The 27,278-nt window shown below is 41.5% G+C and overlaps 2 protein-coding genes and 1 long non-coding RNA gene across 3 annotated transcripts; all 3 read right to left on the bottom strand.

Moving 5' to 3' along the window:
- Positions 1-1,924: 1,924 nt before the first annotated feature.
- LOC120109635 lies at positions 1,925-11,906 on the bottom strand. The gene is made up of 3 exons (XR_005510447.1): positions 11,794-11,906; positions 10,682-11,564; positions 1,925-2,761 (listed from the first exon to the last, which is right to left on the bottom strand). It is a non-coding gene; the product is annotated as an uncharacterized LOC120109635 (long non-coding RNA).
- A 2,173-nt stretch (positions 11,907-14,079) lies between these two features.
- LOC103723979 (receptor-like serine/threonine-protein kinase SD1-8) lies at positions 14,080-21,941 on the bottom strand. Its single transcript, XM_039123404.1, has 11 exons — positions 21,875-21,941; positions 21,414-21,651; positions 21,181-21,331; positions 20,798-21,076; positions 17,480-18,761; positions 16,390-16,524; positions 16,080-16,288; positions 15,643-15,853; positions 15,102-15,339; positions 14,838-14,988; positions 14,080-14,743 (listed from the first exon to the last, which is right to left on the bottom strand). The coding sequence occupies exons 1-11, from the start codon at positions 21,924-21,926 to the stop codon at positions 14,447-14,449; spliced, it is 3,243 nt and encodes a 1,080-aa protein (XP_038979332.1). The 5' UTR covers positions 21,927-21,941; the 3' UTR covers positions 14,080-14,446.
- Positions 21,942-22,192: 251 nt separating this feature from the next.
- On the bottom strand, positions 22,193-26,249 carry LOC120103945 (S-locus-specific glycoprotein S13-like). The gene is made up of 4 exons (XM_039123403.1): positions 26,145-26,249; positions 23,820-25,087; positions 22,668-22,672; positions 22,193-22,542 (listed from the first exon to the last, which is right to left on the bottom strand). The coding sequence occupies exons 1-4, from the start codon at positions 26,247-26,249 to the stop codon at positions 22,193-22,195; spliced, it is 1,728 nt and encodes a 575-aa protein (XP_038979331.1).
- Positions 26,250-27,278: the final 1,029 nt, after the last annotated feature.

Genomic DNA, 27,278 nt, shown 5'->3' with positions numbered 1-27,278 from the left:
AATTAAAATGAATGACCACATTTATTGTGTAGGAAAGATATTGGAGAACTGAAAAAGGAATAACCACGTTTAAATTGCACACACCCATCATAAAACCTTAGTATTGAGACAACAAAATCCATATAACCTAGAGTTAACATCTTCAGCTACAGACTCTAATTAGCATGTATCCTGAGGCAAGATTCAACATTTAATTTCCTTTTTTTGGTAAAATATTCAACATTACTTAGTAACAAGCAAAAAAAGTCCAAGAAAATCCAAAGACTTACTCAGTTCGGATGCTGCAAGACGGAAGTAGAGATCCTGCCCGCCATCAACAAATTGCTTAATATCTATCAGATCACTTCCCCAAATAATACAACCACTTCCTCCTTCAGTGATATTAGCACTTGCATAAGCCACACATGAACAATTATTCAAGCAGCTTTCCCGACACTGCTCAAGGCTCATGCTCTCGTTCAGAGTAGAATTTGAGGTGTCTGGCAACTTGACATGAGACAATCTTACAAACCCGTCTCCATGGCAATCCAAGCTTCCGCACGCACCCATTATGCCCATCTCTGAGATTCCATTCTAGTGGTGACTTGGGAGTGAATCCATACATACAGTTGCAGATTGGCGAGTCATTCGTGTTACAAATACCATAAGGACCACACACGGCATAATAATCGCATTGGTCTTTTGGTATCGACCAATAGAGGGTCCACCCTAACGTTGAATTAAACCAAACATATCGTTGGATCTTTGATTGGTTCAGCATAAACCTTGAAATGATCGAGCTGTCTACAACTTTAAACATGTAATATACTGCATGTGGATAAATGAAAAATTCAAAGGTTAAGTAGTTGTCAGAATCCATCTCAGGCTCACCACTGAATTGAATCCCATTCCAAGGCCCACTTCGATATTCTTTTGTCGATTGCTTCCATATGAAGAATTCCGGCGCTCCAAGAGGATCGAGCTTGAATGAGTAGTCCCCTGGTGAAGGGTCATCGGTGCTCTTCCATGTGGTAAGATATAGGTCGAAACCGGTTGTTAAATTCCATCCAAGTTTCATTCCTGGAAGCAGTATCGCATGGGTAGTTGAAACTCTGCCACAAGAAGCTATGTGAATCACTGTTACCTTCTTTCAGAACAAAATTCCCGGTATCTAAGAGCTGTGCCACTGGACTGCTTGCTTTCGATGAATTCGTCGACCACAAAACCTTGGCTGCCTGATTGTAGAGGATGAGATTTCCATCGCTGCTGATGTTTAGACTTCCAGTACCGTCGGTAAGCGGAGCTTCTCTGTTGGCAACCCAAACAACTGTATGAGTTGAGATATTCTTGTACCAAATGCCCAAGTATCTATTCTTCGAACTGCCCGGGCTGAAGAAGCCTAATTCAAAGTTCCCACCCGCTGAAACCAAAGTTCGCCATCGCTGAGTGGTCGTGCTTGGGAGTGATGGTATCTCCTGCAATGGAGGATACAAGAGGCTAGAGAGGAAAAGAAGAGAAAGTGGCCAGGTCTTCATGGCCTTCACTTGCTTGTCTTAGTGGATTTGGTATCCTTACTGCATGGTTTTATATCTACCAAAACCACGTTCGGGAAGGCAAATTTGGACTCGACTTTCCAGTGGGCTGGAAGTGCACGTTTATCCTCTCGCGGTCTAAAATTTCTCATGGCTTGAAAATTCTAAAACTTACTACCCTGTCGTATCTTGTGGCTTTCTTCCTTCCTTTCTTGATTTTTTTTTATAATTTTAGAACTCAGCAAACTTCTTGATCTGATGTTGAATTTTTAGGTGGAGTAAATACTCTGTCTGGATGGTGATTGGCGATGCAGCAGAATTCCAGCGAGCAATCTATCTTTTGTGACATCAAGGAAGACCCTGAGTAAAGAGTTGGGATACATTTTTTTCCAAAGATGATGGAAGCTAACGAGTTTAATCCTCTTGATGATGGAAGCTAATGGGTTTAATCCTCATTAGTCACCAATTTTATTCAGAAATAAAGGAGGAGAAGAATGTACACAGAATATAAGTTACACCATATAAGAGACGAAGATAATAGAGGAATATACAAGCTTAAAGGAAATAAAAACTTGCTGCTTCTAAGAAATTCCAAAGAAAAAACACTTCTTCATGGTTGTAGGCAAAAGGAGACTCAGAAGAAAAGCATCTTAGTGCACCAGAATGCGGCAAGAAAAAGGAACCATAGATGATCACAATGCTGCGAAATTCTCCATCATAGTCTTCAGCAGAGAGATGATCGAGGGCGACAGGAATAAAAAACCCAAGACATAAGAAGCCTTCTGATCATCACAGCCTATAGAGGGGCAGCAAGAGAAAAAGCAGCTGTCTGTGCAGATGGAGAAAAACTGAATCACAGCAGCCTGAATGATGTATCGAAATTAGCAGTGGAAGCAGCAACTTTGTCCCAGCCAAGAGAAGAAAAGCATCAGGATAAAGAATTCAAAGATCCTCCAGATCATAAAAGTGAATGCTGCGAACCGTCCCAGCTAGTTTGGTGAAGCCCGGGAGAGCCTTTTCACTGCACAGAATTGACCAAGCATGAAAAAGATTAATCCCTTTCCAAGCCACCAAAGCCAAGGAACAAGATTTTTTGAGGAAGATTCTGGCATTTCGCTCAGTCCAACAGCTCCAATGGATGGCTGCTAACACCATCAAAACAGCAGGTCACAAGTTTGCTGCAAAATTCCTGTTGCACCAAGATGCTGATGCATCTCTAGTTCAATAATCCACCACATGCCTTCATATGCCTGGAATGCAAAATCCTTTAGATCTGTCTACCAACCATTAAAGTAAAAAAAGACTAAGAGAAAAATACCTCTTTAAGTGAAAAAAATGGTCAACACATTGGCTAAGATAATTTGCAAGTAGTGAAATCTCTTTTGCATGCTGATTTAGCGTACAATTTCACAAAGAAGTACAAAACCATGACTATTGTACAATCAATGCATTATTTCCTCATCCTAACCTCATCCTTGCAACCTTTAAGAAATCTATTTGCGTCATATGTTATTTCCCAATTTTAATTATTGGAAAATTTGCTAGACACATTATCTCCAAATAACAGCAGTTTTATATTCTTCATGATGCATCTACAAGCTTCTCTACTTTCTTCAATTGCAACCATCAGCTAGTAATTTTTCCATCCTATTTCTTATATATCTTAATGTTGCCTTTTAATAACAAGTGTCATTTTATATCTTTCTTGTTCAGATACTTCACTTTGGTTTGTTGCCAAATAACCACTTCCTGAATAAAATTTCAACCTGAGCTGGTCTTTAGTTTGGATTACTCCACACTCGAGAGCACTTTGATACCATCTGATCCTACACAGTTGTGTCAAAAAGTCCTTAACAATTCCCAGCAATTCAGATTACCCAATAACATAAAGGTTCCACTTCTTAAATGTAACACCCAGAAAAAAAAAAAAAGAGAGGGATGGACAGACCGGCCCGAAAAGACCGGGCCCATCCACCATTTACGATCGTGCCCTAGGCACGATCGTGGGAGAAGAAACCGGAAGAGGGGGGAGGCGGCGGCGTTAGAGGAGGTGACTCGCCGGAGGAGACCGAGCGCCGGAGAGGCGACGGTTCCGAGATCCGGCCGGCCGCGGAGGGAGCCCCAAAGCCCCCTTTCCTTCGGTGAAGACCATCCACAAATCGGGAGAAGAGAGGAGGTTGATCCGAGCTCGCTCCCTTCAATTTATCGCCGGAAAGATCGTCGGAACACCCCGTCGGACCGAGGTAAGCGTGGGTCCTTCTCTTGTGCTTCCTTTGCTAGGGGTAGGGCTGTGTGAAATTGGGTTTTAGCCGGTGAAATCGCCGGAGAGGGACCCGAAATAGGGTACCCCTGTTTCGGCCTCTCTCTTTCGGATTGTGCCGCCGCCGGCCGCCGGGGTTGGCCGGGATTCATGGCAGATGGGGTGGATCGGGACTGTGGAAGGGATTTCAGGTTCGTTGGAGATGGGGGATGGCAGATCCGAGGTCTTCTTCCTCGTGATCCCGTCCTCTCCTCCTTTTCCTCTCGTCGATTAGCCATCGGCGGCGACGGCAACGGTGACGGCGGTCGTGGGCCACAGTGGCTGCCGTCGGGTGGGGGGAGCCGAGCCACCATCACGGTGGCCTTCCATTGATGATGAAGAGGGGGGGGGGAAGGGAAGTCCATCGGTTCTTGGGGGGTGAAGAAGAAGAAATTTCTTCTTCTCTCCCTCTCTTGGCCGGCCATCATCGCCGGAGTGGTGGCCGAGTTGTTGGGTTGGGGAAGAAAGAGGGCACAGCCACCATGGCTGCTGCCCTAGGACCAAGGAAAAACACCTGTGAAGAGAGAAGGGTCTTCCTCCCTTCTCTCTCATCCACTCCCTTCCTTTGGTCTTTTCACCGAGACCGGCCACCGTCGCCAGCATGGCGGCAGCCATGGCTGGCGACGACATAGGCCGGTGGTACAAGGTGGAAGTCGGGCCACCCCAACTGCCCCAGATCTGGAGGGATAGAGATGTTTGGGGATCTGGTAATGGACCCCATAATAGATGTGGATCATGGTTTAGAATATTTAAATATTAAATAATTTAGTTTGTGATTTATAATTGATGTTGTAGGGGAAGTGTCAGCGGTGCCAGGAGATTTTGATCAGGGGACTCAGCACCCCAGCGCGTAAGTTGTGATCCGGATCCGTATTTGAGTCAGTCCACAAATTTCTGTAAGAATCCCTACAACTGAGCACCTCTATTTATGCATGTATGGAATTTATCTTTGGATATATTTTTATCAGTATGTTGATATTAATTTTACGAGCTTGTATGACACATATGAGATGTGCATTTTGTTATGAAAATATTGAAATAATTAAATTGGGAAGAATTAACATATTTTTTGAGAATTTATGAAAATATGTGATGTGATGGAAATGTGATTAAACATGTAAAACTAGACATGTAAAATGGGTTGGACTAACCTTGTCATGAGATAGCCTCTACGAGCTTATACGTAGGATAGCTGCCACGAGCTTATGCGTGGGATAGCCTCTACGAGCTTATGCGTAGGATAGCCTCCACGGGCTTACGCGTGGGATAGTCTCTACGAGCTTATGCGTAGGATAGCCTCCACGGGCTTACGCGTGGGATAGCTGCCACGAGCTTATGCGTGGGATTTGTGCAGTCTTGGACTGGGCCATGATCTTGGTTAGTCCAAAGCCAGAAGTGATAAATTCTAAAACTTGAAAATCATAGTAATATGTGAATAGATCACATAATGTGAAAAAGAATTTATGTATATGAAATGGTTATATATACTTGTTGTTTCTTGAGCTTTTGAAATGATGAAATGGCATTTATTTGTTACTTTGATGATTTTATCATTATTACTGTGTGTGGCTGTTGGGATTCTTACTGGGCTGGAAAAGCTCATACTACACTTACTTCCTTTTTCAGAGGTCACTGGATTTATAGAGTCCATCGGGTGGGACGAGAAATGAGATTAGCATGGAGTCAGACTGCTAGATAGATAGAAGCAGCTTATCTTTTATTGATGGACATTTGGAAATCTTGTAATTGAACCGATTGTTTATTTGGACATGTCGGATTTATCAATTTGAATTTACTAATTAGTTGTGGATTTATTGAATTGTTGTTTATCTTAGGCCTTGCATGATCTTTAGGGCACTGCTCTAGGGCTCATGCGGCCGGTCGCGTGCCAGACCCGGGTGGTGGGTTCGGAGCGTGACAGATTTGGTATCAGAGCTTAAGATTAAGGTATCCTAAGATTTAAGTTCAGGTGAGTGTGAGTGGGGAATTATGGTAGAAAAACTATCAAAGCCTTGGTTTATAGTCATTTGAGATTGTAACAGGAATGATATTATAATCTACGGTTTAAGACCACTAGGGACTGTTGCCTTAGTGGCATTAGAGTTTGACGTTTAAGATCATTAGGGATTATGACAGAAATATATCATAGCTTAAGGTTATGATCATTTGGGACATGACAATTAAATTCGGTGCTTAAGATGTAAGATCACTGGACATTGTGATAAAATGTATGCATCGGTTTGGGTTTCGATGAGTGCGGAAAGAAAGTATAAATTGTCTTTGATCATGATAAAAGAGGTTTGACCAAAGATAAGTGTAGGAAGGTTAACAATGGCATACCGGTTATACCATGTTTAGATATTATTTAAATGACTTAGAAGTTCAAACTTGATATGGGTTGTGATATGATCGTACTTTTGGTTTTGCTACTAATTATTAGAGTGTGATTTATATATAGATCTTCCGTATTATTGAAGTGGGCTAAGAAAGATTTTTTCGTGGTATTAGTGCAGAATGTTTTCGAGGTTAAATCTGTATGGAGATTATATTTGGAATTGACATGTTTGAATATTGTAAATCAGCATATTTCTATTAGTGGATTAAATTTTTAAGGCCATATAGTATGCAAATTGGTGGAGTATTCTAATTATTTGAATTTGTATATTTGGATTGGGCTACTGAATTTTTCTTATAATTGTTGGAGACTATTGTATGTGTTAATTTGAACTTAAGTCTAGGTTTATGATCTAACTAGAAATCTTTGTCATTGTAAAATACAATATTGAGTAGAGATTTTGATTGTGAGATCCTGAGATGCTTATGTGAGTTATTATATGTAATATTGATCATAGACATCAAGGATTTTGGTGAAGAAAGATTTGGAGGTGGATAGAGTTAATTCCTACTCATAGTGATATTGGCTCAACAGTTCTAACCCATTGAGTTTGAAGTAGATTCTGTTGGAAGGAAAATCAATGTAGATTTTCTAATTAAATTGCTAAGGGAATACAAGAATTACCCCCTTTAAATTAAACTTAGATATTTTGGATTCTAAGAAGGTTGTGGAGATTACGTAGTGACCTTAAACTTGACTAAAGGATTGGGGGTTAGTTATATATGGTAAGTACACTCTATATAAATTGAGGACAAAAAGATCTAGAGGTTTTGCTCTAGTTCTACTTGAAAATTTAAAATTTGGATTTTATTAGTCTCGATGTAAAGTGATACTTTGGTCAGAAATCATTTTGTGACTTTAGAGAATTTGATGAGTTAGATTAGAGTGCGCAGCGGAAGTGTAGTGGTTTGAGTTATTTTGAAATCGATTAAAAAAAAAATACCTTAATCTGAAAGGTATTATTATGAAAGACTTGAGTTAGTTTTCTAGTAGAGGAAAATGTCGTTGATTCTTTGCCTACTGGAAGTAGTTGTGGGCTCTCCTATTTTTGATAATTCTAAGAAGAATTTTGGGGCATCTCAAATTTAGCGTTAACGGATTGATAGCTCTATGATTAAGCTTGGGCCTGGAATGATTTAACATAGTTCTTCGACTCCTAGCTCTGACATTGTTAATATACCTATTTGAACAGGTTTGCGGTTTTCCTAGGATAAAGGTTGATCATTTAATCACAGGCAAAGTTAAAAAAAAGAAAAATGATTATAGAATATTAAGAGCATTTGATACTAAAGATTTCTCCTATTTCTGTCAAGCCAATTATGATCTCTGTGTAGAATCAAGAGAAATTAATTTCTTTGGGATATAATTATGGCATTTTAATCCAAGGTTGGGAGTTTGGAATTCTTTTGAAGGAGATCAAAAGAACTTACTACGTGTGGTAAATAGAAAAAATCAAGTTTTGAGATGCTGTGATTTTTGTATGTCAAAATCTTGTGAGTAGGTACTCCAAGAGGAAGACTATTTGAGATCTCAGGGATGATATGATGGATGTATATTTTTTACAAAGTTTAAGGCTTCAAGTTAATTTCGAGGACGAAATTTTTTTTGAGGGGGAGAGTATGTAATATCCAAAAAAAAAAAGAGAGGAATGGACGGGCCGGCCCGAAAAGACCGGGCCCATCCACCATTTACGATCGTGCCCTAGGCACGATCGTGGGAGAAGAAACGGGAAGAGGGGGGAGGCAGCGGCGTTAGAGGGGGTGACTCGCCGGAGGAGACCGAGCGCTGGAGAGGCGATGGTTCCGAGATCCGGCCGGCCGCGGAGGAAGCCCCAAAGCCCCCTTTCCTTCGGTGAAGACCATCCACAAATCGGAAGAAGAGAGGAGGTTGATCCGAGCTCGCTCCCTTCGATTTCTCACCGGAAAGATCGTCGGAACACCCCGTCGGACCGAGGTAAGCGTGGCTCCTTCCCTTGTGCTTCCTTTGCTAGGGGTAGGGCTATGTGAAATTGGGTTTTGTCCGGGAAAATCGCCGGAGAGGGACCCGAAACAGGGTACCCCTGTTTCGGCCTCTCTCTTCCGGATTGTGCCGCCACCGGCCGCCAGGGTTGGCCGGGATTCATGGCAGATGGGGTGGATCAGGACTGTGGAAGGGATTTCAGGTTGGTTGGAGATGGGGGATGGCAGATCTGAGGTCTTCTTCCTCGTGATCCTGTCCTCTCCTCCTTTTCCTCTCGTCGGTTAGCCATCGGCGGCGACGGCGACGGCGGTCGTGGGCCACAGTGGCTGCCGTCAGGTGGGGGGAGCCGAGCCACCATCACGGTGGCCTTCCGTTGATGATGGAGAAGGGGGGGAAGGGAAGTCCATCCTGTTCTTAGGGGGTGAAGAAGAAATTTCTTCTTCTCTCCCTCTCTTGGCCGGCCATCATCGCCGGAGTGGTGGCCGAGTTGTTGGGTTGGGGAAGGAAGAGGGCACAGCCACCATGGCTGCTGCCCTAGGACCAAGGAAAAACACCTGTGAAGAGAGAAGGGTCTTCCTCCCTTCTCTCTCATCCACTCCCTTCCTTTGGTCTTTTCACCGAGACCGGCCACCGTCGCCAGCATGGCGGCGGCCATGGCTGGCGACGACATAGGCCGGTGGTACAAGGTGGAAGTCGGGCCACCCCAACTACCCCAGATCTGGAGGGATAGAGATGTTTGGGGATCTGGTAATGGACCCCATAATAGATGTGGATCATGGTTTAGAATATTTAAATATTAAATGATTTAGTTTGTGATTTATAATTGATGTTGTAGGGGAAGTGTCAGCGGTGCCAGGAGATTTTGATCAGGGGACTCAGCACCCCAGCGCGTAAGTTGTGATCCGGATCCGTATTTGAGTCAGTCCACAAATTTCTGTAATAATCCCTACAACTGAGCACCTCTATTTATGCATGTATGGAATTTATCTTTGGATATATTTTTATCAGTATGTTGATATTAATTTTACGAGCTTGTATGACACATATGAGATGTGCATTTTGTTATGAAAATATTGAAATAATTAAATTGGGAAGAATTAACATATTTTTGAGAATTTATGTAAATATGTGATGTGATGGAAATATGATTAAACATGTAAAACTAGACATGTAAAATGGGTTGGACTAACCTTGTCATGAGATAGCCTCTACGAGCTTATACGTAGGATAGCTACCACGAGCTTATGCGTGGGATAGCCTCTACGAGCTTATGCGTAGGATAGCCTCCACGGGCTTACGCGTGGGATAGCCTCTACGAGCTTATGCGTAGGATAGCCTCCACGGGCTTACGCGTGGGATAGCTGCCACGAGCTTATGCGTGGGATTTGTGCAGTCTTGGACTGGGCCATGATCTTGGTTAGTCCAAAGCCAGAAGTGATAAATTCTAAAATTTGAAAATCATAGTAATATGTGAATAGATCACATAATGTGAAAAAGAATTTATGTATATGAAATGGTTATATATACTTGTTGTTTCTTGAGCTTTTGAAATGATGAAATGGCATTTATTTGTTACTTTGATGATTTTATCATTATTACTGTGTGTGGCTGTTGGGATTCTTACTGGGCTGGAAAAGCTTATACTACACTTACTTCCTTTTTCAGAGGCACTGGATTTGTAGAGTCCATCGGGTGGGACGAGAAATGAGATCAGCATGGAGTCAGACTGCTAGATAGATAGAAGCAGCTTATCTTTTATTGATGGACATTTGAAAATCTTGTAATTGAACTGATTGTTTATTTGGACATGTCGGATTTATCAATTTGAATTTATTAATTAGTTGTGGATTTATTGAATTGTTGTTTATCTTAGGCCTTGCATGATCTTTAGGGCACTACTCTAGGGCTCATGCGGCCGATCGCATGCCGGACCCGGGTGGTGGGTTCACGGCGTGACATTAAAGGTTCATAAAAGTCTTAGTTTCTGAGAAAATCATTAGAAGCCCAACCCTCCACACCGTAAGATTTTGCAAAGTCTTTTTTTTTTCTTTTTCCTAACAAATTCTATTGTTTTGAAGTCTAGATGGTTTAACATCCAAACAGATTCACTCTTTGCCAAGAAAATAAGGTCACAGTTAGGATTCAGAAAGTATGAGCAAGAAAAAACAGTGTAGTAAACATATATAGTCCTAATTTTAGGAACAAGGAAACAGCTTGCCCATCTAAAAAACCTGAATTCCCAGAGCTCAAAAGCTGACACAGATAGCAAGATAGATAACTGCAGTACCATAAAATTTTAAACGAGAGAGAGAGAGAGAAACAGAGAGAGAGCAAATTAATTTAGTATAGGTCAGCTCCCCAGCTCCAATAGAAGAACTCAAAGTTTGTACAAAAGGAGAAGAATATAGCATTTTGCAATCTTATTACATGATAAAGTTCAGCTGAATGCATGTAACATATTCTTAAAGGATTCATAATTTAAGGGGAAAAAATAATGTGCAGCATATATGGTTTTACCTGATTAAGCATCCATTTGAAGCCAACAGCAGCTGTGCATTCATTTTTAGAAGCACTACTATACCAGTTCAGATTGTAAACTTTATCTAATGTGTGCATGATAGAAGAAATATTATTCCGTCTTTCTTTGACAGAGAAGATCTCACCATTAGAGCTAACATTAACATGGCTATTCAACAAGGTCTCAAACCACCCACTTCCAGACCTCTGCATCGACAAAATTGCAGAGAACCGAACTGGTGTGCATGCACACTCATTCCTGTGGAAGCGAGAAACAAGAGAAAAAAAAAAGGAGAAACCGGGGATGGAAATACTAATATCTACTGATATGGCCTAATTTAACCTATCTATCATGGGCCGATACATGACCTAGCAGGAGGCCAATTTTAGTGAAACTTTGATTTTCGGGCCGATTCAGAAAGTCAAGGGGTAATCTCCCACTTGAGCTCTAACTTTGAATGGGACAAGGACTTTTCATCTATAAAAGAGCTCAAGATCCCAAGGATGCAAGAGACATAGGTTACTCTACACTGTACTCTCTTTTCTCATATTGTTCTCCATGTCTGACTTAGGCATCGGAGCGTCTTGCTAGAGCCAATCTATCCAATCTATTAAGCTTTTATCTTTTATTTTGTGTGCAGATCAACGACTCTCTACGGTAGATTGACGCTCCGTCTTCCACCACAACAGACCAATTAGGGCCCTCCTCATCTTCTTTGCTCCTCTTTCGCCTTGTATGCAGGTTGATCAGCGCTCTCCAGACCTTCATTGTCGAGCAGGATTTGGGCATCAATATCTACCTTGTTGCTTGAGGCAGTGGAAGAGCTACAACGGATCTAAGAAGGTGATCTAAAACTAGATCCGAAGAACAACATCAGATTAACTACAAAAAAAAAAAAAAAAACACAAATCAAACCAAGAGGAAAGAGGTGGAATTAGTGAATAGATATATTAATGAAGGAAAGAATGAATAAAAGGAGGATTCTGTCTTTGTGCGGAGGAGACAAAAGAATGAGGTGAAAATAAGAAAGGCAAGGAACGACGATGATGCTGGGAGGAATGGGCGAGGGGGAGAAGGATTTATGGGAACAGAAGGAGAGAGAAGGTGCTACTTGAACCCGCGGGCTGTACAGGTGCTCCCCATGGTAAAAAATGGTGCTTTGAGCCCGTCTCTTCTATTCTCCCTCGGGATCAAACCACCTTTTCCTTTGCGGCCCGATCACAGGACAGGCACAAAATGAAACGATAAACGGGGATGAGAGTAGGAGATTTGATTAGGTGAGAACAACCTGGCCGTGGGGCCCAGAGAGCAACAAAGACACGGGACCGTGAGACGTAATTGGCCTAGATAGGGATTATTTGTTAGCATCAAAAAAAGGTTGAAAAGGGCCGCGGTATTTTTGATTTTTTGGAACAGCACGCTAACTACGTTGGCTAATTTATGATCAGAGGATCATTTTGGAATAATTTAAAATTTTATAAAACTATTTAAAAAAATAAAATTAAGAAAATGTGTCTAAAAATTGTCCAAACTTATGGGATCACACTGTAGTTTTTTTTAAAAATCATTGATCCATAGTTAGTATTATGCCGTTGAAGGGCATCATGTGCGCTAGTACATAGCATCATGCTTAGGAAAAGTTGTTTCATTTTGATATACAATGTTAACAGAGATATTTTGGATATATGTATATATTTATGTATGCATATATGTATGCATATACCCATCTTTCCACACCCGTTCACTATCCTTTTTTGTTTCTCAAGGAATACACATGAATCCTTTAATAAGAGAAGGGCTGGTTGCCAGGATTTTAGGAGAGGGAAGCAGTGAGAACCCAAGAAAATTAAGCATTTACCACAGGTGATGGAAGCATGACAAAAAGCCTAATTTTCTTATTAATCAATGATCGCTTGGCCTAGGTCATAAGCACACCTACCATCTAAACAAGCTAGCTATTTGGATGCGATCTAGGAGGATTATCAAACTTCATGTAGAACGCTTTGATCATTATGAGTAGGGCTGGACAAGGTTCCCAAACGAGATCTGCCATATTAGGAAGCCGAATTGCACACCAATCTTCTGGAGCCGATAAATTGGTTACATGATCTCCGATTGTGATTTTTTTTTTTTTTGAAATTGGATAACTTTTTAAGATCTACGCCATGATACCAATTCTTAGAGGGCTGTGCCCCTAGCGGTCAGACATAAATTCAATCGTTTGAGCTCTGAAATAGGTCGATTAAAACAAAAATCTTTTTTTCAAAAAAATTTTGACTAGACGTATCTTCTAATATGGACAAAAATTGATGGAACGACAGAAGACAAAATCAATGTAGAAGTCAAGATCCACCTTGATTATGATTTTAGATTTTTCATATTTATTTCTACTGGCAATATCTATTTTTGGAAAGCTAGCTTTATTCGAATTAGGAAAGGAAGCTATTCTGAATTGCATAAGGATTGACCTCACCATTATAAATAGAGGCAAACTATCCCAATTTTCTAATCATCAATAAAAGAAAGAGGATTTAAACCATTCTTTCTCTATTTTTTTTTTCATTTTTTTATTTTTTTTAGGCATTTGAATTGAATGGATTGAGAAAATTTTCGCTCTCCTAATAGAGCGGGATGCATATAAAATTTACGGATAAAGACAAATGGGTAGAACAATTTAAAGTAATTAGTTGCTTTGCCTAATTATAAGGTCATATAGTGAGTAATAACCGCTACTAAAATATATTTTTTTGTCCTATCAAAAAAAAAATACTTCTTTTCAAGAAACAGGAAGCAAAATTTTTGAAGTATCCTATTTAAGATTTTCTTTTTAGCAAAATCTTACTTTAGTAGTACTTTTCATCTTCAGCTCTCTACAAATTGCAATTCCATTGAAATATTTTCCTCACAGTTGCTTTCCAGAAATGCTCTTTTGAGAACTTCTTCCTCTTTTTAGCAAAAGAAAAAGAGAACCTCTTCCTCCAAAAAGGCAAAAAGGGGCGCTTTGTAAATAACTGGATTGTGCTCAATAAGCTCATGGAACCTGCATGGGCATTTATTTCTAGCTTTCAAGTTAAATTCCTTTTGAGAAAATTGAAGCAGGGGATCTGATATCAACTGATGTGGAAAACTAACCATTTCTACTAGAATTTTGCAGTTGAAAAGATTGAGCATTGTCAACAGGCAGCTGCTTGTAAGTGTTCCATAATTCTATTATTCAACTCTAGGATTTCATAGACAGAATAGGATCTTTGAACCAAATAAACACAAAAGAAAGCACGAGGCATATCAACATTGCTGGATCCTCTGATACTCTAATGAAGATCACCATCTGTTCAAAGATTTTATAATAATACTATTAACCTAATAGTTTTGAAAAGATGGCATAGTCTTTCTGAGGAAAATAATGGAAACAGAGAGAAGCAAATAGGAACAATTACAGAGAGGCACCAAATGTACCAGAGATACATAGTTATCCAAGACTAGCAAGAAGCCAAGAACTTCTATGTCCTCTGTCTCTGTTTCACTTGCAGCATACTCCTTTCATGCAGTAAACTTTCATATTCCAATCAGTAAGTTGAGGAAGTAAAGTACTACTCTTAATGTAACACATTCACTTTATCTTTCAGCAGCAAAAATATACAGGCAGGAGACATCTCTTTTGAACTGTCACATAAGTGAGCGTGAGACATTAGGTAATCTTTCTTAGCCAAAGGCTGCCTAGTTCCACACTGGCATTGACCTTCATCTAATGATAGGCCAGTCCTCTAACGACCTGATAACATTGTCACTGTTATTTCATTAACAGTGCAACTCGAAGACCATTCCGTATCTGTTGCACTTCTCTCGCTACAATAACCAGGCTGCTTTGGTAGTGGTAGCATTGCGCTTGCACTACCCAACATCAAAATTACAGTTGACATATGTGGTCTGTCCTCGGCTCTATCCTGAACACATAAGAGGCCCACCTGTATGCATCTAAGTACTTCATTAATGGAATAAGAGCAACCCACTGACTTATCTAGCAGCTCCAAGCTGTTGCCTTCCTTCCATAGTTTCCATGCCTGAAAGTTTTTAAATTAATATTTGAGAATACATGAGCAAGCAGATGGAAGAGACTTTGATAAAACATGAGTCCTATCATTTTTATTTACTTACATGACTAAGGAGGTTGAGGTTGGGCTCAGTACTATAAATGCCTCTGTTCTTCTTGCCACTTATGATTTCAAGGACCAAGACACCGAAACTAAAGACATCTGACTTCACTGAGAAAATACCATCCATGGCATACTCTGGAGACATATACCCACTGCATGACATCACCGGAATTACTAGAAGGAACTTTTTAAAGGAAGTTTATGATGATAAGTTTTCAGGGTCAAAATATACACAACAAAAATATTTATGAAAAATGATGCTTACTATGTTCCCACCACTCTCTTGGTATATGCATCACTCTGATCTCCTCCAAATATTCTTGCCACGCCGAAGTCTGAGATTTTGGGGTTCATGTCTTTATCTAGAAGAACGTTGCTAGCCTTGAGGTCCCTGTGGATGATTCTGAACCTAGAATCCTGATGAAGATAAAGAAGTCCACGGGCAATCCCCACAATGATATTGAAACGTTTTTGCCAAGTCAGGAGTGCACATTTAGTTTTATCTGCACATTAATCAGGCAAATTAACCATTAAATTTGTATAAAAACCTTAAAATTTTCCTTTCCAGTAGCAAAATTTCATATATATAGGTGAACTAAAGCCAACTCCATTCCATTAGACGAACAAAATTATTTTTTAGCACAATTCTATAGCCTAGTTTCCATGAATATCTAAGCGTAAATCACCCAAGTAGGAAAGCTGGAGACTATATATGCTTAGTATTTTGTAATAGTATATCAACATTGTTAACGTTTATTTAAATCCTTCAATCTGATTGAAATTCAAAATAGGTAAGAATGACGAACCGAAGATGATGGTGTCCAGACTTCTATTATGCATGTATTCATAGATTAACATCCTGTCTTCTCCGTGCATGCAACAACCAAGCAGTCTTACAAGATTTACGTGCTGAAGTTTGGCGATCAACATAACCTCATTCTTGAACTCATCAGTGCCTTGTCGTGAATGCCTTGACAACCTCTTCACAGCTATGCCCTGCCCATCTTCAAGTTCACCCTGGTCCATCACAACCAGCATTCATGGGGTCATCATCCAAGAGCATGTCAACTTCTTTAACCAGACAAAAAATAGAAAAAGATACGATGATACGTTGATAAAAATGATAGACACGGTGGGTACAAACTTAGGCTCACATAGAAATTGATTAAATGCTGACATCAGGAATTTTCACAATAGATGATAACCGAATCAAACAAATATTGCAATGAGACGCCTATCATACCTTGTAAACAGCGCCAAAGCCACCCTCGCCAAGCTTATTAGCGATAGAGAAGTCGTCTGTGGCAATCACTATGGTACTTAGTTCGAATAGAGGGAGTTCCAGTTCTTTCCCTCTGTTACCTTCATTTTCTGGGTGGTGGTCTTGAGTAGGACCTAATGCAGTAAGAGCCAAATCAATTGACAACTGCCTTCGCCCACCTAACTTAATACCTGGTTTAGAAGAAATTCATGGAAGTGATGAGTACATGGACTTAGGAAATAGCAACTCCTTGTTCTGTTCTTTTCTGAGAAAAAAACTGGAATAAACTTACTATGTTTTCTGAACTTCTTATGCCAAATGTAACATCCACTTGACACCAACAACAGCAGCCCAGATGTTATACATATAACGATAATAACCGTCGCATGTTTTTTCTTGTTCTGGTCGCCTCCATTTGAGCTTGTGTCTGCATTACTTTGATGGAATCATGAGACAATTTTTGACTCAGTTTAATTCATTTACAATGGTGGAATGTCAAACTTACCATTTTTGCTGTAGTATTTAACTAGATGATTGGTGTATAATAAACAGATACAGCTTAAAAAACAAAGGCTTGATTTCTATCATCTTAGGAAAGACCAAAATTCAACTGCCTTCAGATACGGGAACCATGAATTCAAAGTAGGATGCGATCATCATGTGTGGGTAGAGCAATTTTATCTAGGATGTCTCTCATCAAGAGTATTCAGGAAGGACTTTTAGTTGTCAATTGGACTTGGAAAGGAGATCATCTTTTAGTTTATGTGCGCCGGTCAATTATCTCTGCTCTACCACTTTGTTATTTCTCATTGAAATCTTCCCTTTCTGTACCAACCAGTCTGGATAAGCAATCAGAAAACGTAAGCTAAAGTCAAAATGGTTCACCCAGAGATGAGGTCAAAGTTCTACGGCCATGGCCAATTTTTCTGAACATGAAGTCTAAAGTAATCTTTTCTTTTTTCTTTCTTATGAGAAGAGTCTGGAGTTCTCATGCAGGACAATTAAAGACTATACATCTAGTTCCGAAGGCAAATTAACAGATTCAGTATTGGACAAGAGAAACAAAGCAAGGAAAAATATATCTAACAACTAGAATTTGAAGTGTCCAATTACAAACTTTCGTCTACAAGCCCTAACATCTAAATCAAAAGGAATAACCGGCATTTATTGTTTAGGAAAGCGATTGATGAAGTGAAAAAGGAATGACCACCTTTAAATTGCGCACACTCATCATAAAACCTTACTATTCAGACAACAAAATCCATATAACCTAGAGTTAAACATCTTCAGCTACAGACTCTAATTAAGATGTGTCCTGAGGCAAGATTCAACATGTGTTTAATAACAAGTTAGAGCAAGTAAAAGAAAATCTAAAGACTTACTCAGTTCAGATGCTGCAAGACGAACGTAGAGATCCTGCCCGCCATCAACAAATTGCTTAATATCTATCAGATTACTTCCCCAAATAATACAACCACTTCCTCCTCCACTGATATTAGCAGCTGCATAAGCCACACATGAACAGTTATTCAAGCAGCTTTCCCGACACTGCTCAAGGCTCATGCTCTCATTCACGGTGGAGTTTGAGGTGTCTGGCAACTTGACATCAGTGAGTTTTAGAAACCCATCTCCTTGGCAATCCAACCTTGTCTTCCGCACGCACCCATCACGCCCATCTCTGAGATTCCAGTTTTGTGGCGACTTGGGATCGAATCCATGAATACAGTTGCAGATTGGGGAGTCGTTCGAGTTACAAATGCCATAGGGGCCACACTGAGCGTAATAATCGCATTGGTCCCTTGGCATGGACCAATAGAGGCTCCACCCTAATGTTGAATTAAACCAGACGTATCGTTGAATCATCGATTGGTTCAGCATAAACCTGGAGATGATCGAGCTGTCCGCAACTTGATACATGTAATATATTTCATGCGAGTTATCGACAAATTCAAAGGTGAAGTAGCTGTCAGAGTCCATCTCAGGCTCACCACTGAATCGAATCCCGTTCCAAGGACCATTTCGATACTCTTTCGTCGATCCCTTCCATATGAAGAATTCCGGCGATCCATGGGGATCGAGCTTGAAGGAGTAGTCCCCAGGTGAAGGGTCATCGGTGCTCTTCCATGTGGTAAGATATCGGTCGAGACCAGTTGTTAAATCCAATCCAAGTTTCATTCCTGGAAGCAACGTATCGCATGGGTAGTCGAAACTCTGCCACAAGAAGCTATATGAATCACTGTTACCTTCTTTCAGAACAAAATTCCCGGTATCTAAGAGCTGTGCCACCGGACTGCTTGCTTTCGATGAATTCGTCGACCAGAAAACCTTGGCTGTCTGGTTGGAGAGGATGAGATTTCCATCGCTGCTGATGTTTAGACTTCCAGTACGGTCGGTAAGCGGAGCTTCTCTGTTGGCAACCCAAACAACTGTATGAGTTGAGATATTCTTGTACCAAATGCCCAAGTATTTATTCTTCGAATTGCCCCGGCTGAAGAAGCCTAATTCAAAGTTCCCACCTGCTGAAACCAAAGTTTCGCCATCGCTGAGCGGTGTGCTCGGGGTGATGGTATCTCCTGCAATGGAGGGAGACAAGAGGCTACAGAGGAAAAGAAGAGAAAGTGGCCAAGCCTTCATGGCTTTCACTTGCTTATTCCTGTGGTATTCCTGCGGCATGGTTTTATATCTACCATAAGCAGGTTCAGTAGGCCAGTTTTGACTCGAATTCTGATGGGCTTCTGGAAGTGCAGCTGCCTTCCTTTACTGCCTCAAGTTTCCGGTAGGTTGAAAATTCTAAAACTTTCCCGTTGCATGTATCTTGTGGGTTTCTTTCTTTGTTTGCTTTTTTGTTTTTTCTATTTTAAAACTCAGCGAACTTCTTGATCCGATGTTGAATTTTCTGTCTGGATGGAATCTACGTTTTTTGACTAGGGGAAGACGTAGAGCAAAGAGTTGACTTGCCATAAATGAATTTTTTTTCCATTCTTTCGAACGCTTGGACTTCGTCAAAACAACTTATAACGGAAGTTAAACCATCATTCTTCTTTGTACTGGAAAAAGAAAAAGTTGATCTTCCTGCCGTGCTTTTTCCTCGGCTGATATGCGGTTGATGTCTCTTCTACATAACATGAAGATTATCGTGTAACTCGTCGGCTTCCCATATTTTGTTCACTGAATTTTTTGAGTAATTAAAAATTTATGCACAGGCCTTACAATTTTTAATTTATGTACCGTGTAACCTCCCATTTTAATGAAATAATAATAATAATAATAATAATAATAATGTTCGGAAGCGACGTCAGAGTAAGGCATTTCATGTCCTTTTTCTAATAAATTAACTGAAAACAACTTTTAGTCATCATTTATATAGATCAGGTCAGACATTCTATTTTAAATGTCTTGTGGATCACAAAACCTCAATTCTGTCAGACAAATTTCCACACCGTATTGGAAACATCATGAATACATTTATCGATGGACCTCCATGCCCAATTGACTTGATATGGCGACAACCTTTATGATACGTTTCATTTTTTAAGAAGTTGGGTGAGTTAATTGAGTTCCATCTCCAATGACAGGGGCATAACTATAAAACTAGTAAAAGGTTTAGTCAATATTTGAATGGGAAGAGTTATGTCGTTCCATTCACAAACAAAAATCTGGAACTAAATGCCTTTTTTCTGAGAAGGGATTGATTTGAGATTCAAGTGGAAGAAAGGAAAGCACGCGTCGGAAAAGTTATTTGAATCACCTAACATTGGGTGGCTTAATGCTTCCCTTTATCTCAAAAAAAAAGAAAAAAAAAAGAATTACTCGATCTCTCAAAGATGCTGTCATCATTTAAAATACAAGATAAAATACTTGATGAGTGTTTCAATCTGTTCTCGGCTTCGCTCGATTCTTTTGGGTTCTGATAGGTGAAAAAGTTGGAAGTCCTGGAATATGATGTCTTCTCTCTCTGTTTTTATTTTTATTTGATTTTATTCTTTCTTTGAAGAAGGGCTATGCCAACTGACATTATTAAAAAGAAAAGAGGTTAACAAGAAGATGATGCAGAAAGTGTGAGGATCCGTGCAGACGTATATTTAGTCTCACATTGGTTATTCACTGAGTAGTTCTTGGGTACTTATACAGAATCAAAGAACCCAAATAATACTTTCTGGCTAGCCATTTTAGGTGAGGTCTTGAGTTGTTACAAATGGTATCAAAGTGGATCCGATCCATAACCTATGTGAACTAGGGGATACTGTAGCACAGATTCATTGAGGCTGACCATAAGCCGATCGTGGTGTTTGTGATTAGATTTGAATGGATTTAAACCCTTAGCCTGACGAGGACGTTAGGCTTAAATGAGGGGAGTATGTGAGGATCCATGCGGACGTGTGTTTAGTCCCATGTTGGTTATTTGTTGGGTAGTTCTTGAATACTTATATAGGATCAAGAAACCCAAATATAATACCTTCTGGCTAGCCATTTTGGGTGAGGTCTTAGGTTGTTGCAGAAAGAGGGAAAGAATTTAGGAGCTGTTACTGTAGAAGGAAGGAAAACATCAATACTAATTCAAATCTAGAGATTTTTGAACAGCATGATACATTCAAGAAGAGTTACTAATATTCCCTCAACAAGGAAAAGGGAAGAACGTATCAACAGAGGCAGTGTGCTTTAACTAAATATAAGGAAAATAAACTCTATCTAGCCCGCACCGTTGTTACTGTTATATAATTCACACTGTGCCTAGATGTTATGATATCAATGGAGCCTCTTCCAGTGCTGAAACCAGGTTCCTTTGGTTCTGCCAGTGTAGCATTTTCACTAGCCAACATCATGGTAACTGAGGACATCATTGGTCTATCTCTGGGTTGCTCTTGAACGCATAAGAGAGCCACTTGGATGCATCTCAGGACTTCAGAAATGTTATGCAAGTCCTCCAAAGATTCATCGAGCAACTCGAAGCTCTTTCCTTCCTTCCACAGCTTCCAAGCCTAAAACAAATTCCATAGTTTCTTGTGATGCATGTAGAACCATGCTTGCCAAAAGATATGTTGCGTTGACATAAAATAAAAAGGCTATTTTTCCTTGCACTTACATATGTAATGAGGTTTGATTGTGGCTCAGATTGGTAAAATCCTTTGTTTCTTTTGCCGCTGATGATTTCTAATACTAAAACGCCAAAGCTAAAGACATCAAGTTTTATGGATAATATGCCGTCCATTGCATACTCAGGAGACATATATCCACTGCATCATTAGAAGAAAATAGTTAGAGGGTCATGCAAACAGTCATTTAATGATTGGAAAATCTTTGAAAAATGGTACTTACAATGTCCCCACCACTTTGCGGGTATGTGCATCAGTCTGATCATCTCCAAATACTCTTGCCGTTCCAAAATCTGAGATTTTGGGGTTCATCTCTCTATCGAGCAAGACATTGGCAGCTTTTAGGTCCCTGTGTATTATTCTAAATCTAGAATCTTGATGAAGATAGAGAAGTCCACGCACGATCCCTAGTATGATGGCGAAGCGATTTTGCCAACTCAACAATGAACGTTTTCCTTCATCTGCCAATGTTTCAAGTGACATTAACATAATTTAGGGTTTCAATGTATGCTTCAATTCAAGAATGTGAATAGCAGCCAAATGCAGGCATTATTATTGTGAGGCTTAGTGACAAAATGTTAATGGATATTTTGCTAGCATGTAGTTATGAAGCTGACTGTCATGTGGCTTATGTCTTCTAACTTTCTACTAGTTAATATGAAGGAAGAAGTGTGAAGCACAAACCAAATATAAAGGTGTCTAAGCTTCGGTTATGCATGTATTCATAGATTAGCATCCTTTCTCCTCCATGAATGCAGCAACCTAGAAGCCGCACAAGATTTCTGTGCTGAAGTTTAGCAATCAATATAACCTCATTTTTGAATTCGTCAAGTCCTTGTGATGAATTTTCAGATAGCCTTTTCACAGCTATGTCCTGCCCATTTTTGAGTTTGCCCTGTCCAATGTCAATCCACAAGTTGATGATGATGTCTTTTTTTTTTTCAAAATTCATTCGATTCAATAAGAAAAAATTGCTCTTATATGTAGAGTGAGTATTTGAGATCACATTGCTACCTGATAAACATGGCCAAATCCACCCTCTCCAATTTTATTTTCGATGGCGAAGTTGTTCGTCGCAGCCAATATGGTCTCAACATCAAAGAATGGAACATCTAGTTCTTTGCAAGCACTTATCTCATCATCTGAACAATGCCTTTTTGCTTGGAAAGCAGTTGGTTCACGTCCACCGAATGAGGGTAAAGATGTTCTACGACGGCGGCGGTTGACCATGCCATTCAAAACACAACGGCCACCAATCCCCAAGAGAAGCAACCCAGAAAATATCAATACAGTGACAATTACCACTTTTTTCTTGTTTGAATTCCTTCTACTTTGCCCTGAATTCATATTAGCTAAAGCAAACAAGAATCAATTAGTTTTACCATACACAACTAGTTCTAGCAATATGGCATCTAGAGATGTCCCCAAGAAGGTTTCTGTGGCGTACAATTTTCTTTAAAATAATATTTCATCATACCTTGCCTTCAAAAACATAAAAACAAAAAACAAATCGTCCAACTAAAGCATATTTAATAAAGGTGGTCAAAGACTCCAAAGGTGATACCACTCCCCAAGGATCCTTGCTTCGGTGGTGAAGGATCAAGTTTCAATATGGATGTCAATGGGCCAGGCTGGCTTGAACAACCCGAAGACCCGGCCCGGAGAAAACCGGGCCCGGGCTAAGGGCAGCGGCCAGGTTTAGGCCTGGAAATAAAAGCCGACAATATTTTCGGGCTGAACCTGGGATGGGTAAGTGGGACAATGAATGGCCTGTTTCGAGTCCAGACCGGCCCGCAAATATATCTCGACTCAGGGTAGGGCTACAGCCTGATACCTCTGGCCCTGCATGCTGGGCTCGGACGTGAGCTTTGCACTTTGGGATAGCTTCAGGCCTAGTTCTGTCCTAACCCATTGTCACCCCTAAATGCAGGTGTAAAGTTGGTTTTGACCTGATGTCATGTATTCCTGAAGAAAGAATTCATTACATGGACATTACTTCTCCTATTTAACATTTTTTTTTTTGAGCAATAAAGCCATGCGCCCTATCCTATATTTAATAATTGAATGAATAATTAAATACTCCAAAAAAAACACGAGTTACACGATGGACCATTAGATTATGGAGTGTTCGTCTTGCTGGTCTACCCGTGACTACTTTGAGGTGTTCCTGGATACCATCTCTTAAAGTACTCCCAAAGACAGCTTTTTTCCACAGTTTTAGGCTACTTAATGTGCACCATAGTACATGACTTTCCTTTTCGAATCAACCATTGAAGAAAGCTTAATTTTTATGCAATAAAAGAAATAATAAAGTGTCGAATGAATCTTTGATTGAAGTCTGTCTATAGGCAAAAGCTAAAATTCTGAAATCAAGCATCAAGCGCCACCTTGCAATTTTCAAAATTGAAACAAGGGAAATATAATAACTCTCAAAATTGAAACAAGCTAGGGAAGTATAATAATAACTAGTAACGTACAGGCATTTAATAAGAGCATATCGTCATTCATCCAACAGCATATAAACATATCTATAACATAAAAGCAAAGCAAATAATCTTGTTCTTACCAAGAAAGAAAAATGAAGTAGAGCTACAGAGAGAAAATTAAGCAATATATGAAGTTATGGTACATGCCTAGTTCTGATGCCGCAAGCCTTACATGAAGATCTTGCCCAGCGTCCACAAAATTCCTGAGGTCTATCAGATCAGTGGCCCAAATGATACAACCGCTCAGCGCTCCGCTGATGTTAGCGCTAGCATAAGCCCTGCAAGAACAATTCTTCAAGCAACTTTCCCTGCACTCGTCGAGGCTCATGCTCTTATCCACGGTGGCACTCGTGGTGTCTGGCAACTTCATATTACTCACCGTTACAAATCCGTCTCCCTTGCAGTCCAAACGAGTAATCCTCACGCACCCATCAGAGCCATCTCTCAGAATCCACTTTTGCGGTGATTTTGGCTGGAATCCTTTCAGGCAGCTACAAGTAGGTGAAGGATTAGAATTGCAGACACCGAAAGGACCACACGCCGCATAACGATCACACTGGTCATTCGGATCCGACCAGAAGACGTGCCAATCTTGGATGGCGTCGAGCCACACGAAACGTTGGAGCTGACCGGATGTAGTCACCACCAACCTCGAAACAACGGAGCTGTTGTTTATCTCACACGTGTAGTAGATCTCATCCTGGTTAGAGATGAAAATGAAACGGAAATTTTGATCAGATTTCAGCTGGGGAACGCCGCTGAATTCAAGCCCGTTCCATGGGCCGCTTGCATGAATCTTTGTAGACTCCCTATATAGGAACAATTCCGGCGATCCATGGGGATCCAACTTGAACGAGTAGTACCCCGGTGACGGGTCATCGGAGCTCTTCCATGAACTAATGTACCGGTTGAGCCCCGTCTTCAGATTCCATCCAAGCTTCATGCCGGGCAGCAACGTATCCGAAGGGTAGTCGAAGCTCTGCCAAGCAATGCTTTCTTCTGCTCTAAGGACAAAGTTTCCAGAATCTAAGAGCTGTGCTACTGGATTACTGGCACTTGCTGTCGAGTCCGAAGTCCAGACAACTTTGGCTACGCCATTGAGTAGGACTAGACTCCCATCTTTGCGGATCTTTACAACTCCAGTGGAATCTGTGAGAGGACTGGCTCGATTGGCGACCCATACGATTGTGGGAACTGGAATTTTCTTGTACCATATGCCCAAGTATCTGTTAAGTGTATTACCTGGGCTGAAAAAGCCAAGCTCGAAGATTCCACCAGCCGAGACCAGAGTTTGGCCGTCGAGGAGTGATGTGGTTGGAGTCAAGGAGTCTCCGGCAATTGAAGGTGAGAAGAGAGTGAAAACGAGGAGAAGAGGGAATGGCCATCTCTTCATGTTTCCTCGTATAACGGACTGTAACAAAGCCAAACTCTCAGTTTTTCTTACAAATAAGCAAAGAAACCGCTACCCGAAGAGCATGTCCGGAAACTAATTAAGCTGGGGGTTGGTGTTCTAATTAAAGTTACGTGCCCCATGCGAGTCCATGCATCCCTCCAGTTTTGGCCCAGTAGTAGACATGTTTACATTACCTTTTGGGAAATAGCGAAAAGCAATGCCCATGTTTACACTACGTGCTGGCATGATCTGCGTGTGACTGATCATCCACTCATGAGTCACGCTTGTGAGCTCGGTGATAAAATGACATGTCAGCATGTGAATCCTACGAACAAGAGCCTGACGGGAAAACATTATTGGGTTGTAGCACATCATGATGGCTTTTAACGGATGATGGCAGAAGGATGAATCCCCTCATCACTTACCTTCCATGCATGCAATGCTCCGTCCGGGTTACACTGACTTTGACTGATTGAGGTCAGCTTCTCGTTCCACCAAATCTGCCATGAAATGGTTGGGACATTGGTCGGCTCGACCCCATCTCCTTTCTTTACGAAAACGTCGACTCTAGACTGATACTGATAGGGTAAAGAAAAGAATGCCACCAACCACAATTTCTACTTTACAAAGTCATTTGTTCAAACAGTGTTGCTCGCACTCCCGTCTTCTCCTTGGCGTTCCCCCTTCGCCTTTGTAAAGGCCTTGTCCGTTAGACCGGCTCATGATGGCTTAGACCGGCCTAGATTGGCTTGGACCGGAAAGTTGAGTTGCTTAAGAAAGACTCCCAATCACCACGGTGGGCTGGGGTGGCGCGGGGGGCTCCGCCTCAACCGGAGATGGTATGCCACCGGTTCACCGAGGAGGAACTGGTTGAACGTGAGTGACGGTTTCCTCGGGTGGTGATCTTGCCGACGGAAAGGATGATGCAGGCGAGGAGTGATTGGGAGGGGAGGGCTATGCACGCCAAGAGTCTAGGGGGGCGCGTTCCGGCAGAGGTGGTAGCTCGCGACCTCAAAGGTCGGGCAAAGCTTCAGCTACCGATGGAGGTTCTCCCAATGGCGGAGGGCCTTCTGACCATTGGCTTCGGATCAGGGGAGGAGCGGGCGGCGGCGATGGCAGCTGCCCCGTGGTTAGTGGGGGGCCAGTTGATGGCGATGGAAGAGTGGTGACCAGACTTCATCTCGGGCGCCCAGTCGGTTAGCCAGACAATAGTCTGGATTAGGTTATCGGGTCTACCATTGGAGTATTGGGACAGTGCATCAATCCTGGAGATGGTGGCGGAAGCGGAAAGGCCGGTGGCGCTCGATGCGGTGTCGAGTGAAAGGCGGAGGATCGGCTATGCCCGTGCCAAGGTCGAGGTCGACGCCGGCCTTCCTCTAGTACGTGGCATGCTAGTTCAGTGGGGGAAAAAGAGGTTTTGGCAGGCCTTCGTTTACGAAGACCTGCCGAGCCTATGCTACCTCTGTGCCCACGCCGGACACTAGGCAGCTGAGTGTCGGTTCTGCGAGGTGGGAGGGAGATCAGACTTGGAGGTTATTGGGGATCCCAGCGGCTCTTCAACGGCAATGGTGGGGAACTCATCCGGGGGGAGCAGGCTGAGGGTGTTCGGTCCCTGGATGACCATTTCCAGAGTTCTGGCGCAGCGAGGAGGAGGTGCAGCTAGGGTTGCAGCGAGGTCGAAGGGGAGGGTGAGTACCCAAACTGAGCCAACCCGGAGACCAGTTCATGCCAACTCGGGACCGAGTCTGGCCAAGGGAGGGCTGAGCGAGTCTCAGTCATCGCCGGACTCCGAGGGCTGGCGGAAGCCCAAGAAGATTGCATGGCGTACTTCGCCAGAGAAGGGAACAGAGGGTTGTTGGGATGCCGTGCATGCTGCAGAAAATCAAATCTGCAGCGGAAGAAGCACACACGACGCCATTCATCGCATGAACATATTTTAAAACCGTTCGTAGATAGATTAGGATTAATTGCATTAGATAAGGAAGATCAGATCTTCACCTTGTGTGAGTAGATGTTCACCGCAATCTAATGATCGTGGTAATGTTGAAAGGCTCGCTTAAAGCCGCACACGCGTTCGGCCTCTACAGGTATCCACATGAGGTAGAGGGCCAATTCAAGCATCTGAATCTCTTTGGGGTGCTAGCTCCCTTGCAGAGATTGCTTTTGATGGCTGAATCTCTCTCTCGTTTTTAGCAACCAACACTTTGAT

The sequence above is a fragment of the Phoenix dactylifera genome, unplaced genomic scaffold, assembly GCF_009389715.1.
Source record: "Phoenix dactylifera cultivar Barhee BC4 unplaced genomic scaffold, palm_55x_up_171113_PBpolish2nd_filt_p 002537F, whole genome shotgun sequence".
Lineage (NCBI taxonomy): Eukaryota > Viridiplantae > Streptophyta > Magnoliopsida > Arecales > Arecaceae > Phoenix > Phoenix dactylifera.
Note: the sequence above shows the minus strand (reverse complement) of the source record. Positions and strands in the feature narration are given on the sequence as shown.